Source organism: Anopheles maculipalpis, chromosome 3RL, assembly GCF_943734695.1.
Source record: "Anopheles maculipalpis chromosome 3RL, idAnoMacuDA_375_x, whole genome shotgun sequence".
Classification (NCBI taxonomy): domain Eukaryota; kingdom Metazoa; phylum Arthropoda; class Insecta; order Diptera; family Culicidae; genus Anopheles; species Anopheles maculipalpis.
Window position 1 is genome coordinate 18,954,838 of NC_064872.1, and position 18,636 is coordinate 18,973,473.

The 18,636-nt window shown below is 44.7% G+C and overlaps 2 protein-coding genes across 5 annotated transcripts in view; one reads left to right on the forward strand and one right to left on the reverse strand.

Annotated features, from left to right (window-relative positions):
* The window catches only part of LOC126564110 (ribonuclease Z, mitochondrial), a 346,473-nt gene that overhangs the window by 167,032 nt on the left and 160,805 nt on the right, over positions 1–18,636 (reverse strand). The gene's annotated exons all lie outside the window — the stretch shown is intronic.
* Positions 1–18,636, forward strand: part of LOC126564085 (aryl hydrocarbon receptor nuclear translocator homolog) — a 202,852-nt gene that overhangs the window by 99,865 nt on the left and 84,351 nt on the right. For all 4 annotated transcript variants that reach the window (XM_050221014.1, XM_050221013.1, XM_050221011.1 and 1 more), the window contains one exon: positions 13,553–13,633. In XM_050221014.1, coding sequence (XP_050076971.1) covers positions 13,553–13,633 — 81 coding nt within the window. The remainder of the gene's footprint in view (positions 1–13,552; positions 13,634–18,636) is intronic.

An 18,636-nucleotide genomic window follows, 5' to 3' on the forward strand; every position in this document is an offset into this window, starting at 1 on the left:
ATATAAAGAAAACGGCTGCGAAAGTGGCTGGAAAAATAAAATCCAATAAAAATTAGCATAATTTTTCCAAATCCTTTTGTGTTTGCCAGACGAGCCGTTAAAGCGGAGCGGAAAATAATGCCCTCCCGAGAAACATCGCGAGGCACATGGGACCCGGTGGCAAGGGTAGGCAAATGGGAAGAAATAAAAAATTGATCCTATCGCCTTCGTTTCACCTCTCGAACGGCGTTTTTATTTCTTCGGTGCTTTATGAGACACGGTGGGGTGCTCGTAAGCATAAAATCCTCTGCCTGTCTGCCCGCACCACCACACACTCTCTCCCGAAGGTGGTGGTGGTGCATCCTTCGGTGTGCCTACCTCGCATCGAGAGGAAGCATAAGCCCCGATACTCCGTCCTCGAAACACCTGGATCCCGGTGTCTACAGTCTGAGCTTGTGGGTTCATTTAATTGTGGAGATTTCCCGTGGCAAATATGATTTATGATAACCCCTGACGGATGGATGCCATCCTTGGTTCGTGGACGGGTGGTTTCCGTTTTCTACCTGTACGGCGAAGGCTGCGGAGATTCTTTTTAACCGTCCCGAGACACACACACACACCCACACCTTCTTTTCGCACCTCTCGCAACACACCGTCTAGAGCGGGTGTTTTCGATGTGGTTTTCTGATTGCTATATGTCACCCCGTTTCTAGTGGCGGCAACATGGCTGCTAGCTTCTGCGTTGCGGGATGTTGAGAAAAAAGTTGAAAAAAAGAAGAAATTCGTTCCATCGTATGCTTGCACGGTTGCACGGTACTCGTGGTGAGAAGATGACATCGTAGCATAAATCGCCCCAACCAGCTAACGATAGATGTGTGGAGTTAACTTACAACTGGATGCTCCAACGGGATACATCGCATCGCTGGGAGGATGCAAGGAGATGGAAAATAAAGCGGAAGATAAAAAATGTACTAACACCCTTTCCTGGTCCGGGTGACGTTGTTCGCCAGGTGAAGATTTATTATATGGTGTGCTTTAAATTGTGCGATACACATAATTCTCCAACCCGGGCTCTATGTCCTCGCGTTCCTAGTCTCTACCTTTGTGCCTTTCCTGCTTTTTCTCCATTGTGTTGTTTCGCGTGCTCAGCATCCTCGCCATTGCCTAGGACTTGTTGTACTAGATCGCTTGAGCACGCAATTTTTTCGCTTCCTCATGCAACTCAGTGTCTCTAGAAGGGAATATCAAACCGTTTGTGCCAAATGTTCATTACCTTATTGGTAAGTCAGTATAACGCCCGGTGTACGGTGTTGTTACTTGGTTTAAAATTTTCCATGTTGCACTCCGACATCCGATAGTGATTTTTATGCTTCTTTCACACCGCGGCCTTAAAACAAAACTGTCAAAGGCGCTCCGTAACGTACTAAAGCGCATATAGAATGGTATAAAGCAGCATCCCACTGTTTGCGTGTTATGCTATCTTTGTGTGAAATGATATAAGGTGCTCCATCCCAGAAAAATGCTCTGTTTTAGCAGCTCACGGTGAATCCCTAAACGGGTCTGGGATTTGCTTGATGTTATTCATCGCTTTAAGGTTTTTCTTGTTTTTCTGGCGTTCTCTCAAACCTCTCGAAGGTGTCTGCCACGAAGAGCAGCGAGACAACACACACTCTATGTACGACCCATAACTGTATCGAACACGGGACGAAGCTTGGGAAGGTAAAAGGACCCAGCACATGTATCTAAAAACGCGGTGTACGGAGTAAGAAAAGTGTACGAAATGTACATGCAGCATTTTTCTTGCATGTTCCTGTATTAAGGGTTTTCTGTTTTGCACCTCAACCAGTAGCAGCAGAGCATCGAGTCGCGTTTGGGATCGGGTTGGGCCGCACCGTACCGGATATGGACCGACTTTTATCCATTCTTTTCGTCTGTTTTGCTTCGTCGAGCAGAGACCGAAAAAAAAAACTGAGCCACATACAAACGTAACATAAAGCAGCTACATCAGCATCGGCACAAGAACGAATCATCGGAATCATCATCACCACCATCGTCATGATCATCCCTGAACATGATGGTTATGTTGTTGCACTACATGATTATCTCACATACCGTTGGGGATTCTGCAGAAACGGTTAAAGGTGAAGGATTATGGGAACCACCCCATACCGAGTGAGGCTTCTTAAGGGGGCAATGTTCAATCGCTGTATCAACACACACAGTTCCGTTTCACACCGCCCGGCTGTGGAACCTGTGGAAGCAACCGGACCTTTTGGCAGAAGCGCAAACAGCATATGTAAATTAGCATTATTATTTCCGAGTTTTGCTGCACCGACATCAATTTATATTGCCTTCTACTATCGTGTGATCTTCATTGAACCTATTTGTACTTGTTGTACATGTTTCGGGGAAGCTACCTGTTTGAGCTTCGCAGCTGCTGCAAAGCTGACGCCGAACAGTTAAGCTTTTAAAATATTTTTAAGATGCCTCATTTGTGTTGTGATATCTTTATCCAGCAACGAATGATTTAGCAGCTAAGTAAAGCGATAAGAAAATGGGACTCCGCCCTCGCTTAGGTCGTTACACTTTTGCCTGCAATTCGTCACAATTTGTGCAAATTTGTGTGACGCTGTAAAAGTGCCAACAAATGCATCGTCGACGATACATAAATAAATATTGATGACGACGCTTTACGACACGGTTTGTTACGTCTCGAACGCGCCAGCTGTAAGACACAGATTTACCGACCGTCGGAAGGTGGGTCGTATAGAAAGGCAAGATTTGCGTTTTCTGTGTAAACCTGTGCAAGAGCTTTATATGTGAAAGGCAAGTTTTACCTTTTTGTTTTGGATATTGTACTTGAATGATTAGTGTTGAAGAAATGTTTATCATCATTTGGATATCTTTTAGGCGCAGAGCGCAAAGAGAAAATTGGCTGTAAAAAGCACCACCAAACACCGAACTCCACTTGTTGACATTACCGGTGCAGCTCGGCATCGAAAGCCTGTATTCGGACCATTTGCACAAAACACCGGATGCGCGATACGAACGCCCGTATTATCCGGCGCGAACCGCTGTATATCCTGTGTGTATTATTAATGAGTCCTCAATCGAAGCTATTATCACGTCCATCGGATTTACCAGTGCGGTCATTGGACGCGTCCTTTTGCCGATTGCCCCCTAGGCTCGGATGAAACCAGCGCTCTACGGACGGCCAACCCTTTTTGGATGCACGGACCGTGTTTGAACAACGAGACAATGGATGGTTTCGTGAAGCGTGAAACGCTTTTCCGCCAGCTCTATGTCGCTAAACGCGCTCAAACCTTTTTGTCCAGACATATTTTTCACCTCGTCGTTCTGCCAGCAGTCGGTTGGCCGGCTTTGCTCAGGTGGACATTTTCTTCATTTCGTCACAATGACATGAGAAAGGTCGATCACGATGTATTGTGACACATGCGATTGGGGGGGCTGTGAGAGAAGAGAAAGTAAATTTTACCATCACCACCGCGCCGACCATTTGTCTGGTGTGGTATCGTCCGTGCAAGCATGGTAGTGCTGAACGTCGAGTGTTGTGTGTGTCATAACTAATAAATAAATCATTGCACATGCACCAGAATGACATCGCCCCCCCCCCCTCCCCACCCTCCCCTCTTTTATTGCCGTGTGTAGTAGGTTAACTCGGCCACTGCTCGGCACAGGAGTACCTGGCCGTAGCAGAAGAAAATGCAACGCCACCCCGGGCAGGAGGGCGTCAAAGCGTATCACCCATGCTGTGTGCTGTGGGTAAGAGTGCGTTCTCTGCAGTGGTCGGCTCCATTTGATCGGCCAGGCCAGTCATCAGACTCGGCATGCGAGTGTGTATGTGTATGAATTGGATCATGTGTCATCGGTTGCTCTACCTTCTGACCACCTAGCACGACTGTGTCAGTCGACACGGTCAGTGTCGACAGGCGACCGTCAACATCGCTCTGGACCGATGAATATACCATTCACAAAAAGGAGGGTTACGCGTATGGAGAACAACATCGGGCAGGGGATGTATTATTGTCCAATGCTAACACTTCAAACCAGGGTGTTCCTTTCCCTGGTGTGTAAGCTCAACTCATATAATAATCATAATAAACAAGATATGCAAACAATTACTGGGTGTTCGTTGGTTCGTTGCACAAAAGGGACAGCCCAGCGTGTTCCCCTTTTTCGACGAACGTCGAGAATGAAGGTGTCTGGTTTAGAGTGATCAACTATTTAGGGTCCCCACCAACCTCCATATCAGTCACCTACCGAGGACGACATGCTGCACGTGTTTCATTTGTCTACCTAGCCCCATATCGGGAAGTGATAAAATGTTTGTTTTAGGCTTTTGGAGAGCTCTTCGACGATGGAAGTGAGCGTTGGGGCAATCGTTCCGGAATTGGGATCATTATGTGTGATTTGGATTGGTTTCCATTTGATTGCTGCTGATGATGTCTCGATTATGGTACGATGATACTGTCACGATTTCAAGTCACTCTCCGATGTGCCATGAGGTGTGTTTTTATGGACGAAATATTTTATGTAAGATTTACAAAATATAACTGCAGCATAGCATCAAGACACACATTAGCACCCCCCGAGACCACCATCATTTTAAGTTGGACAATAATTGTTTTCCTCCCGGCCATGTAGCAGAAGACAGGAGGACCACAAAAGACCCCACGCTCACATTCGTTGGCTGTCTGTCTGTTTCTCTGATTTCGATTTCCGTCGATTCGTTACGCCCGGTAATGATTCCCATAAGGTTCCCGTCGTTGTTTTCCGACGGTGCAAAACTTCGGCCGAATTATTGCTTTCCTCCTTCCCCTTGCCACAATCCTTTTTACATAGCTCTTGTGCTTTGGCTGGCTAACGACTGTTCGTTGCTTTTTTTGCTTTTACGGTTTTTTTTTGTTTTGTTTCCCAACAAATGGCGTTTTTTCTCATCATCATTTTGACCTTTTCTCTGCCGGTGAGTATCATTTGTGTGCGCGGGAGAAAAATATGCGTCTGCATAGTGGGGGCAACGCTCATTAAAGGATAGCCGAGTATGGGTCTGCTCACTGGTGTATTTAAAATGTATTTGATAGTTGTCACGATGAAGTTGTTGTGGAATAATTCTTCTACAATCAACTTCAATTACTTTTAATCGTGTACAGAAATCTTTCGGTGAAAAAAAAAACATGTTAAAAATTAAATTAATTCCTCTGAGAATGATCCTAACGCACTCCTGCATAGTGCATACATGCATTGGGCTATCATGCATGCATGCTATCATGGTAGAATGAAACTCTCACACCGTCATACCGCTCGTGCTGATTACATGTGTGCAATATTAATAATAATTATTACGATGAAATTATTGCGCACCATTATTTTGCCATCAGAAGAGGGCCCGCTAGACCGCGCGCCACACTCGAACGCCGAGAGGAAACAATCATGCTCATGTCGATGGTGTTGAATTCGATTGCTTTTCTTCGTAGCCGTTTTCCAATATTTCCTGCACTGATGTGTTTGATGTTTCGATTGCAAAATGAAAAGACACACTCACACAGACGGAACGTCCAAGAGCGAAGGTCATTCGTATCATAAATGAACATTATGATCTCGAGTTTTGGACGATGGTGAATCATAATCCAAGGTACCACAGCGCTTAAGTAACGGACGAGACTTTTGATAAAGGAAATGAAGCAAGCAAAGCAAAACCAAAAACTCGCGGCGGCAAACCTATCGCCGTTTTTCGTTCCCTCGGTGTGTTCGCATTGGAATTAGTCCCGTGATGATGATTGTCATTCCCAGCCACCACCACCACTCACTGGCCTCCGCGCAGATGATCGTTTTCGCGCACAATCCCACCGCAGCAATTGCATCGATTATGCATTTACAAAAATTGCACAAAATTACAAATTACAAACGATGATGCGCGGGCCGGTCGTCGTGGTTGGGCAAGCGCGAGCGCGCGCTTGCGTGGCCGGGAAGCGCTGGGATAGCGTTCAAAGCACAGTCCGTTGTTCCGGAGGTGGCGTTGTTCCCTCGCGGTTATTGTGATGGCAAAATGGGCGAAAACAAAACCTTCAAGAATCAGGCCCCGGCAATGACATACTCTACGCGGCGCTGCTGGACGATGCGGATCGGCACTGAAGTGGTCAGCACCGTGTAGTGTTGCATCAAACTGGGTAAGGTGCCTTTCGACGTCTAACCATTGCACGGGGGCTACGATTCGTAACCGCAGCGCGGTGTAATGATAATAAATTTCAACCAAATGCGAATAATAAACCAATTTGTGATTTGTTAACGGTAATTTCATTACAAATGAAACTGATGCATTTACCGTAATGTTTTTTTTTCTTCTTTTCATTGCTGGCCATACGTGGTTAAGATGTGTCTTAGATGCAGTGATTTGTAGACAATCTTGCGCCTAAAGAAACAAAGAATATAAACAATATTTCTTCATATTTTTGTTTAAGTTTTTTTCTGTTGAGAAGTAACTCATTTTCATATCCCAATTAGAAGGAGGGCGTTGTTTTGTATCATTTACCATTGACAAAACAAGCAGCAACAAGTGTTTCTCACAGTTTGCAAGAAAAAACACGGAGATTACCATCGCAAATCTTCAAAAATTCAAAAATTGCCACACGCAGGCTTTCCTACTAAAATGTGCTTGCGTTTGAAACACTCGATCGGAACATCACTGTGCCGGACACTTTTGTTGAACATTTAAGACCCACAAAAACATAAGCCAGTTGAAGATTGGATAGATTTTTTACGCTGGAAGCGATAAAGTCTTGCAAGTTTGTCGGATGCCACAGTACGACGAAGCAGAGAACGCTAAGGAACGCTTTTAAGGTTCGACGACGTTCTTCACGAACGGAACCACCCGGCCAGAACGTGTTTGACCTCATTGTTTCGGATGACAAATGAGAACGTGCCCGTCACCGGCAGTTGTTGGTTTGGGTTAAAATTTTTGTTTTTCTCGAAAATCTCCAAATCTTTACCAATGCCTTTGGCCAGGCTCAATGGGAAAAGAGTAGATTTGTCTCGATGGGGTAAGATTTGTCTTTTTTTTTTTTGCATGACAGCTCTGCGAAGACTGTTGGAGCGTTGATGATCGACGAGATGCTACAGAAAAGCGTCACACGGTGGAAGTATAAATAACAAATATTCAATCACTGTAACTCCATATCTCGTGTGTTTGATGCAGACGGTGCTTCATCATTCGGACCGGAAACAACCAAACAATTGTGTTAATATGTTAATATGTTGTGTTAATATGGATATCGGAAAAAGAAGGACTTCGCATAAAATAGCTAGTCGATTAAGGTCTTCTTGAGTAGAGAAGATTTCATTTGACATTAAATTGAGTAGCCATCATATCGAGACTTCTGGATGCTCAAGGTTAGTAGCTGGACGTTGAACTTTTTAAAGCACAAAGCACAAAGCACTACTCAAGGAAGTTGAGGAACTCTATCCTGTTCGGAAGATTGTAACACTCTGTACTTTCCGAGTCTAGTGTTTACGAATACAGACACGTAACCGATAGCAACGGCATCTGCTATACGGCAATATCTCAATGAAACGCTTCACTTGACCGTACCTCTCTTAAAAGATTGTCAGAAGATTGCAGTATGGAATGCAACAAAAATCTGTTCGGTCGAGGATAAACCGGTGTTGCAGCTGCCAATACTTATTATCACTACCAGAACTACCTGTACGCCTGGAGCCGTCTCCTCCGTAGAATTAGTCAGCTGCATCGCTGATTCTAAAGCTCCATCACCGTTCCCTGTGCTGGTGCTGCTTCCCAACTGCAAATAGCAACACGGTCCAGTTCGGCAGGGAGAAATATTTCTCGTAAGCGCGTAATTCACAAACCTTCGTCCGGGGAGTTCCCGCCAAAAGTACGGGCAGCGTTCCCGGGGGCTGAAAATTGCTGCAACTCGGGCCCAATACCAAATTGAGGATTTGGGGTTTGTGGTTGCGGTCGCGGAGACTCATTGCGAATTCAGGACTCGACTCGGTGCTGCTGATGCCCCACTACCAACACCATAAAGACACCAACATCGCGCGAGGACCGACCGTTGGCGGCAAATCGTCCTTTGAATTACCAGGCTGCAACAAAATGTTTCACCACCGTGGACGGCAGGAGCGACGAATGAATCAGAGAGCAACAACCAACACACAAAAAAAGGCCACAGATAGGTGGCATTCGGCGATTCGATAATAAAACATCCATTGGCACACATAGATATGCACAATTCCGATTCGTGTTTGCTGCGTTCAAGATGCACCCGCTTCTACCGGTGCCGATCGAAGGGATAGGAGCACGGTGAAATATTAAACACGAAACATAATTACCACCACGCCTCAAAAGTGCCTTTTTATTTCATCCCTTCAACCTCCGGGACCAGTTGTCATTTGGCTGGAGTTGGCCCGGTCGCTGGTGGAATGTGAAAGTATCATTCTCGGTCGGTTAATGTGACCTGCTGGTGCTGTTTGGTCGCGGTGTCGGCCACCAGTCGTGTGTGCGTGATCGATTTTTGCTGCTGCCCTTATGCTTCCACCGAACACGGGCGGTGCTTTATGCTGCCGGCTTCCCAATCGGTGTGGCGTTCTGATGCCTGGACGCCGATCGTGTTCCGACTGTTCGATGGGTTGTAATTGCGTAATCGCTGTTCGCATCATCATCATCCCGGCCCCTACGGTCGGCCGCGGCGTTTTTAAAGCGGTGCAGTTAAAATTTGGAATGTGTCTTTCGCCGCTTGAAGAAAGCCCGGAAAGCCCCGGTGAGGAGACAATGGAAACAATGTCAATTAGGAAAATTATTAGCAATTAGCTCTTGTTGACGTCATATCAGCAGATTTTATCGATAAAATCCAGTGATGACATCGGTGTCGTGTTACCAGTGCCAATTCTACAAATCAGTTGCCTTCTAGCTCACTTTCAAACGATCATGAACCAGAACGCTTTAATTGAACGCAATTAATTCGTGCGTCACTCGGTGCATCGTCGCTTTCGTCAGTAATATACGCCATCACTTGAGAGCGAATGTATTTTCGTCATAGAGCGACCAGATGCATACACAATCGCGATGGGCAGTTTTTTAAGTGTGATTGTACGATCTCATATTGAAATGCAATTGAACACTCACTCACACAGCACACCCGATAAAAGATTCCACCTTCAAGCTGTCTCGGATGCGATAGTGAAGAAAAGGGCGTACAAGTTAGTGTAATTGAATAATTTAAATTAATTAATAAATGGTGTCTTGTTGCGGTTTGTAACGTGCCACTGCCAACTGCTGTCTCGATGGAACGTATTTTCTTGGTTCAATTATGTTTGTCTAATTGCAAATTCAAGTACTTCGGCTAATACGGTGGTGGTGTCACCCTACTTTTTTTCCACCGAAACTGAAATACCCCATCCAAAGCAACCAACCGTTAGTTTCGCTTTGTTGTTTTTCGCAAACACTTCTCCGGACGCCTTTCCACCATCAGCAATTAATAGGTTAATTGTAGCCGTAACGTAGGTAGAAAACGGAAACCAAATTTAACCTTGAAGTTACTATTCCGGCCACCACGTTTACGGGTGAAACGGCGCCTAGAAGTGAGTACGTGGCAAAAACAGCAGTTGAGCAATGAGAGAGGTTAACAGTTTCAGGGACAACCCTCAATCACACTCCAATGTACCTGTACCACACAAAAAGGTTAACCCGAAAAAGCGTCCTTGTGGGTGAGTTTTTTTTTTTGGACATTTTAATTAACGGTCTTATTGAAAAACACACTCCAATTGCGCGAAAGGTTCAAGGTTGAGGCGACTTATTGATCAGTGTGATAAGAAAAGGGGGAACTGGCTGGTGTGCCATCGACCGAACCGAGAAATTGAACCAAAAGGGTTAAACAGCACGAAACTAACAGCAGCAGAGGCAACCTATTGCGCTTGTATAGGGCCCATCAGTAATTAGCCCAACAAGCTACCGAGGGCTCGCCGCTCGTCGATCGGCAGGAGTTTTCTCTTTCCCTGCTTGGGCACATTGTTCATTCATCATCATCGATTCAATTACTCGCAAATTGCCCGCAAACCCTTCCTGTTCGTTTGCCCAAGGTGCGTTTTCGGTCGGTTCTAGTATTGGTAACCACCGTGTACATTATTAGTTCCATCGATTAGTTTTTCTTCCCGAAAAAGGTTCACCTTGGAAGAGCACAATATCACCGAATTGGAACGTGTGTCGCTTCATTTAACCTGTCAATAGAATTGTTGAGGTATTTCGATGCGTTTTTTACATGTTCTTGGAGGAAAAAAAAAGCTGGAAAGAAAATTCAATATGCTGGTCGAAAGTGACAGTAAAACTTCTCTCAAGTCTCTGCCTCAATTATCTTGAGAGCTTCAGAAAGAAGCGCTTGGAATACATCAAACTGTCAGATGGGATGTTAAGGTATGTTGTCCTACTTCTATAGACAAGCACAATTACTGCCTAGAATTAATCCACCGTCGGACCTGTCCAAGACTATATCTAGCAGCTAGCCTACCAAGACCAGCTGTAATTAATTGAAATTGTTCCTCTGCAACAGTACGGCTGACGCACGTCGTTCAGCATAACACTCAGCTGTTGCATGGTTGTGTTTGCGATGTCCGGATACCCTCACGCTTAGAACCGTCGGGCGAAGGAGTCCCAGTTGCAGATGGGACAGCCGTCTCAGGTCAAAAGGCACATAATCGATGCAATTTGCTATGCTTTTTTTTACGCACGCCTTGTAAGATCGAGGCTGTGTGGTATGGGAGTCTTCTTCCATATGGTATGACGGGTTGGTGGCGACCCGTAACCGAAACCGAATCCAAAAGGTAGAACGAATCAGTTTGTCGCTTTTATGTTGAAATTGAATTGTTCCACTTTGTACATACACGGCCACAGATATCGTCTTACTGACGTATATTGAGTACTCGAATATATTTCTTTTATCGCATCTATGGCACATCATAATTTACCCGTCCACCCGCAAAGCCTCTTGGTGCGTAACGCTTTAACCTCACTTGCTCTGGAACCCAAAAACATCTCGTAAAAGTTAAAGCCGGTCATAATGTCAGAATATCCTTAAAAGTCCATAAAAACGCGCTCGCGCTGTCCTAACCAAAAATGTGACGCACCGCGCCCGGCAAAGAAATTGGGGACTCCTTAGGAGAAATGATTAATTGCTTCTTGCGCTAGCGTACTGTCATCATTAATTCAGTTTGTTTTGTGTTTATGTTTGCGGTTGTTGATGTTTTGTTGTTGTTGTTGTTTCATACCCCTTTACTTCTTCTTTTAATGTATCGGAAAAATTGTTCATTATGCGCTTCTCACCGTTCCGGTCTGTGAGCATCCAGAAGAGTTTTTTGTTGTTGTCTCCCTTCTTTCACTTGGTGCTTTAACCTCGCCTTTCCCACCAGCCATCCCTGTGGCATCTGTCTGCCCTCACTGTACCCCCACCCCCGGATACGACGCGTTTCCTTTCGTTGAGCCAGGAACTGGTTGCGACCATGGTTGCCTTTTTTTTTCACCCCGGTGGCGCATTTCTGCTCATTAAATTAGCACATTTATTTCTTTCGTCTCGCCGCAAAGCGCATAACTGCTGACGCTAAACCGCTGACGAGTGGTCCGCTCGGGCGAAAGGACTTGGGCGCGCTTTGGTCATTGCGGGCCGCTGGTGTGATGTCGTTTTGCGTAAGTTTCGTCTGCTCTCGGGGTACGTATCCGTTACGCCAAAGGATGCAATCGGCCCGGTTCCGAGTCGTTGCCACCTTTTTTTTTTACAGCGAACCGAAGGTGCGCTTTCTTCCATCGTTTCCTGCACCCATCGCTCGCGTACTCGCGAATGGATCGCGAATTTTCATAATTAATACAATCGGCCCCGGACGATGTGCCCTAATAAGCACTGTCGTCTTGGTATCCGGCGGCTCTTGCAGCAGTGGAACAGGTACGGCGAAAAGGGGGTATCCATTACGGCGAAGGGTGCATCGGTGCAGCTACCAGCCATATCCGGACGATTCCCTTTTTTGGGAACTTCAACAGGCAGGGACACAAGGGTTTGGCGCCGGGACACAGATTTATCAGCGCTGCGTCGGTGCTTCTTTAAGTTTGTTGCCATTCCCGGTTTCTTGTCTGCTTCAATTGAGGAACAACTTTGATTCATTGTAAATATGGTCATCTGTCATCTTCTTCTAAAACGTCTGATTAAGGCAAAGCGGTTATCCGATTTGGGTATGATCCAAGCAATATCTCCAGCGTTAATTCTCCTGCCTTAGTCTAGTCAATCATCTTTTGCGACACATATCTTGGGTGCTGTTCAGGTTGTGTGTGACCGTGACCATCAGGAAAATCAGCCCCGTTACAAGTGTGTACTGCTTGTTAGCATGTCTAGACCAATCGACCGCTGTAGGCATCATTGGTGACTCGCACCGGGGTACACTTGTCTACGCTTCGTTTGACGACAACGCTCACACCGAACAGCAAGAGTAAGCGAGAAAACAGGCCTAGAGGCATCATAATTTCTAGTGTCGCGTGCCGTCATCAGTTTTGCCACCACGGTAACGTCCCTACGGAAATGTTCACGTGTTTCTCTTGTATTCGATGCCCCGCAGGCATGTTACGGTGTGCGTATTGAATTGAAGGACGGTGTAATAATGTAAGGCTCATGTCGATTTCAGTTAGTGGTGTAATCTACTTGTGTGAATTGCTTTCTATGTTGGAGCATTTTTCTGACGATTGACTCTAACAATTAAGGGCGGTTTATTATTAAGATCTTGCTTAGTGAAATATAAAAAATAGTTTCAACGAATTTGCATTCGAAAATGCTATGTCCTACCGATATACTGAATGATTTTTATCTGAAAGTTCCTTTATTGAAGATGCTGACAACCAATCTTACTTTATAATTGCAATACTTTGATCTTGTAGTAAGATTCTTTGTCGAAATGGTGAAATATATGCTGGACAAGATGGACAAAATTCTCCGTCCATGTATGTGATGAAACTTTCCATATTACAATGGAGTGATGAGTAAAATTGTCCTAAGCAGAAATGACTATCCAGCTGCATCTTTTTTTGTCCTAACAAACGACCTGTTAGGCCATCGATTGACTAACTAGATTTATTGATACCACGTAGTTGTAAAGCCAGTCCTTACTACAAAGGAACGGTCCTACCGTTTTAAGACCGAACCACTCTTCTTGTCCGAAAAGTAAATCAAGTCGAAGACGCCAGAAATGGAAGACTAAAATAAAACCTCACAGGACACTATTATTTTCCATTGCATGGACTAATTTGTCCTGATAGAGAGGTAGAGACAGAAATGATGACCACCAAAAGGTTGCATGAGAAATAATATAAGTATTTCTTACTATGATTCGGGGATATAGGATTCTTGTTGAATTAAATGCACTGTGTAATTTGTATCAATTCTTGTTTCATAACCTTCCAAAATTACTATTTTTTATATTTAATTTTCAATTTTTTTAAGTATAAGAAAAGCGTATGAACCATGAACTGAATATTAATAAAATATTATTTGTCTTTTCTTGCCAATTTCAGGTCTGATGAGGATACATCCAGTGGTAACAAGTACAACAGAATGGACGAAGACAACGTGCAGGATAAGGAGCGCTTTGCCAGGTTAGCAATTCAGATATTTCTTCCCTTTATTTGTCGTGCATTTGTTTTGTGCTTGGCAACGCAAACACACGATTTTACAAAATGTCATCCCTAATCAAACCAAACTCATCCAACGGGTTTTCCACATCTTCCCATCCACAAAATCACCAAAAGTTTTCCTGAGCGGAAAAATGAGCGACCAAATTACATGTGTCCGAGGGACAACACATGATTTAAATTTTCCATCGGAATGTGTTTGAATATTTTCTCCCGCCGACTGCAATGGACAGCCGGTGTGTAGTTAAATCTTTTCGAGTTTGTTTTTCCATTGCTTTCGAACAGTCGGTACCACACCGTCACCTTTCCAGACCCCCCCCCCCCCCCCCCCCCCAAAAAAAAACAAACCGAGCCTCAACAAATCGCGGCACTCGGAACGTCGTAAAACCGGTCATTAAAATCACCTTTTTGCGCAAGGATTTCGTGTTGCGGTATGTTTTTTTCGTTTTTGCTGTTTCGGTTTCATTTATTTTCTTTCCACCCTCTGTCGCGGCCTTCCCGGCACATTTTTTGTGTGCTGCCAAGATCATTAAATTTCCAATAAATCGCACATAATAATACCCAATCATTTTGCTGCCATCATTGCTGCGTTCCACGGGCAAGGCTTCTTCACCAGAATGCACTTTTTTCTGCATGTGTGTGTGCTTTCGGGTTGAAATATCCGGGTACCATGGCTTCCCTCCCTTTGACCAAGGGGTGACGCATCAAGATGGGACACAACCGTCGGAATGTTTTTCACCCACCTGCCTACCGTCCGGTCGGTCGCTATTCGGTTCACTAATGATTATAACGACCTTTGTGCGATCATTATGTGTGCTCACAAATGTTGTGCACCCTCACAAGTACATCAACCGACGCACCAGGACGACACCGTGGACCGTCCTGCTACCGTGTCCCGTTTTCGGTGTGCCGTTGACATTACCGATGGAATGCACTTTATGGTTTCTGCTGTTTGTGTCTCCTCGCGCGCATATCAAGCGCTCACGGCACGGCAGATGGGATGAAGGAAGGACCAAAACAAAAAATCTGTCAAAAAATAAACACGTTGACCCATAAGTAACATGACACGGAACCGCAAAATTACATCGAGTAAAACGAAGGAAGAAAAAACAACAAACGAGCGCTGTTCCCACCCGTCCCGTACCATTCGGTGACTTTTGTACCAGCACGAAGAAGTTATGCGATGCAGAAAATTGCAACAACCACCACCCTTTTACTGCGCTTTGCACAAAGTCGTCTTGAAAAAAAAGGGACGGTAAGAAAAGCCAGAAACTGGGGGACGCTGCGGTAGAAAATTAAAACCGATCAAAAAGCATCCTATGTGACGAATACCGACAGTGGAGACATTATTGCCTTCTGGCGTAAACTACACCACGATCTGCCAGCAACCCTCCACCAACCATCCCACCGACGGCGCAAATAGTCGGTGTGACAGACCAAGAGAACGAGCAAAAAGTGCCACTGCACAAACCTACCGTCCGGGGAACGACGGGGACGGCGTTTGCAATAAGTGTCCCGTGTCGTTTGGTTTTATTTCTCAATAATGTTTACATTTGTTCTTATGTTCTGTCCGGGTTTTTGTGTGTTGCCAGTGCGCGCGAGATGCATTCCCAGCTACCTTCCCCCCTTGCAAACCGTTGGACTGTCGCGGGTTTTGTGGTTTTGCTTTAAAACTTCGCATCAAAACTACCCCGTCGGGGATTGCGTGGAGCAGAATCGTGTCTCTTCGCTACATACTGTCAATCTTTGCTCGTTTTGTGATCTTCGTGCACGGCGGCGCAGCTTGCATTTCTTCTGCCAGAGCATAACTGTTTGGGGAAGGGGGGATGTGGGCTGTATTGATTGGATTGGGTTGAAACTGATAGGAGATTCAGAGCAACAGCAAACAAACAAACAAAAAATGGAGCACAAAACGCATCTGAAAATGACATTTAATTTAAAATCAATCAATAAACGATAAACAGCGAGCAGTGGCCGACATCAACTATTCTTGAAAGGGAGTAAAAATGGGGGAGGAGGGAGATAAAAACGATTCACGTTTGAATGACAAACAACATATCAACGGTGTCGAAATGATTTGCTATCGTACCGAGCGCAGCGCATTGCACTTTTTCTTTTCCTTCCACGGATCAGCTCGTGCAAACCATTAGAGCTTAGAAATGGCATGCTGGTGGTTTGTGGACACGAAAAAATAGCACCATCCCGGGGCTTGCGCTCACTCATCATTCTCATTAAATGCTTCGTACGTACGTCGGGTTGGAATACGTAGTGGCGTCGTGTCAGCAGCCCAAGTTTTCATTGCCCAAGTCACGAGCGTTTTTCATTCATTTGCAATTTTCATTCATTGAACCGGTGAGCAGCCGAACACAGCTCAAAACGAGAGCAATTTTACGAATATATCGTACATGGTGTGTAGTATCTACCGACATCTTAATTTCAATTTCTTACGTCACGTAAGAGTGAGGTAAAATTATTCAATTTTGAGAGTAAAAAGACCATCACTCAGTTTAAATCTTAAAAGAAGAAAACAGCACAGACATCCACAAACCTTCCTCAACTTGGCAAGCTTTTGAAGTGTTTGTACGCTAGGAACTTCTCCTTCCTCCAGTGACGATGGCCGGATTCATTGATCGTTTGCCGGCCCGTACCCGCCATCATTGGTCACGTGCGGATGGTCGATTTATTTGAATTCACGATCACGGGTCGACCGGCTCAAACTCTTTGAAGGGGAGAAGGATATGAAAGGATTTTTTTCCCCTTATGCTTGTTGGTCGATGAGTAAAGAAAACACACGATCTGTAACGGTTGGGCGCGTGCCGCCGGTCAAGCATCAATTGCACAATCACATCATCTCTTTGCCCTGGTTCCGAAGAAGAGGGGTCGCCGTCTTTTTGGTGCGCTGGTCAGGATACGGTGCTGCGACCTCTGAATGGATACCTGTGGAAGGACGTTTTCACCTCCCAACTCCCCTCTCTTTTCGCGCCCGTGACACACACACACACTTAGGGAGCGGGAGAGCATCGTGCGAGCCATACCTTTTGCGTGACTCTAGCAGGTTACGCGCTTTAACTTTACAAAATCACGAACCATTCTCGCACACGCTCACGCGCTCCTGGATGAATTTTGTACCCAGCAGCCGGCCGGCAATTCGACACCCTCCCCTCGCTCCCCGCCGGTTTGGGTGGCCGGGCAATTGTAACTGTTGCGGTGCGGCCTGGTGCGAACATTTAGCTGCCTGCCTAAAACTGCGGCATGCGAACGGAACTTTTTCACGCTCTTGAATCCCGACCGGACCCTCGAAGTCTGATCGTTGCCCGGGTGTGATTGTTCTTTCGCAAATCCTGCGAGCCCGCGGTGTCCGCTCGTGTGGCACGCGTTTGGCACGGTGCGTGTGCGGTTCGGTGACAAAAATCATAACATTTTGCTTCTGTGTTTTTTTTTTTCATTTTGTGCTCCAAAGCAAGCGAAAAGGGAAAAGAAATGGTGCGTTGCGTGTGTGTGATGATTGAGATTGTTAAGGGGCTTCTGTTCGACGCGCATTGAAATCACTTGATCACAATCGCTGCAGATTATATTGTTGGAAGGCGACACTTTTTCTTTCACTGTAATTATTGTGGAAATTATCATTTTTTGCAGTCGTAAAGTGCAAAAAATTGAAATCGTTCATCGTGTCATCTGAAACGACTTACACATTGAAGCAAATTTTTAAGTTACTTTCAACGTTAGAGGTACAGTGATGCACAAAATTACACAACCAAATACTAGGTAATATCAAAAAATTTAGCCAATGTTTCGGACATTCAACGTATTGGTTCATTTTTTAATATAAACTAAGGTCAAGGTCTTAGAAAAACGATAATAGCATGAAAAAGCGTGAAAGCTTAAATGTGATAATCCGTAGATTTTTAAATAAAAAAAATTGTTTTGGTCCGGCCGTTCTGTTGCAATAAAAATAAATATTTTGGGCGCCACTTGCATACATTGTTGTAAATCTAGACTAGCTTTCAATAATGTATGAACGTAAAAAAATGCTATAAAAATGCAGATGTTGCTGATAGTTTTTTATATGTTGGAATATTTTATCTAGTCCAAAGAAGTTTGTTTTAAATAGATAGTAGAGTTGGCTTATTATACACCGTCGATATGATTTAAGATTACGAGAAAATCAACTTTCATGTTTAAATTATTTTAATCTCGATTTATACAAACTTACAAAGATGATGGAAAAGTATTGTTATGTGTAAAACTCCAAGAAAACATATTTAAATTACATCTAGTTCCATTACCGTTTTATTGTCGAGTTCGTCCGTTGTATGATGAAGAAGTTGATTAAAAATGTGTTTATTTTTGCATACAAACAACATACACACCATAACCCGACAAAACTCAATTCCTCACCCAACGGTAAACCATGCTCTCGGCTTGGTTTACCCTGATGATGATAAAGACGCAGAGTGCAATGAGCTTTAAAATCAACAAATTATTCAAGCTCGTAATAATGTGCTGGTTTGAGCGAGGCAGAAAATTAAAGAAAATTATGGTACAAAGTTAAAGCACTCGTAACGCCAATCACTTTACCAAACTTTAAACCCGTGAAGGGAATGGAATGGAATACGAAAACAAAAGTATAACGGAGTTTGTTGTTTCCCTCTGTTTTGCTATCGGAACAGATAAACTTCCCTTGACCTTCCGCTGGCGTTGACGATCGCTACAACAAGTCATCACTTATTTCCAAGCGACGTATATCGACCGGAAAGATAGTATGTCGATACCTATAACATAAGAAATTACGCCAACCTACTAATTAGCTTTGCAGCAGACGAGTGAGCGAATGCTTGAGGTCCGGGTCTCGTCTTGAACGGGCCTCGACCCAGAGTATGCATATGGTTGTCGTTCGGTGGTGAAACAGAGACCAGCAAAAACGCACGAGTCTGTGGTACAAATATAACGGATATCGCCCAAGGCTA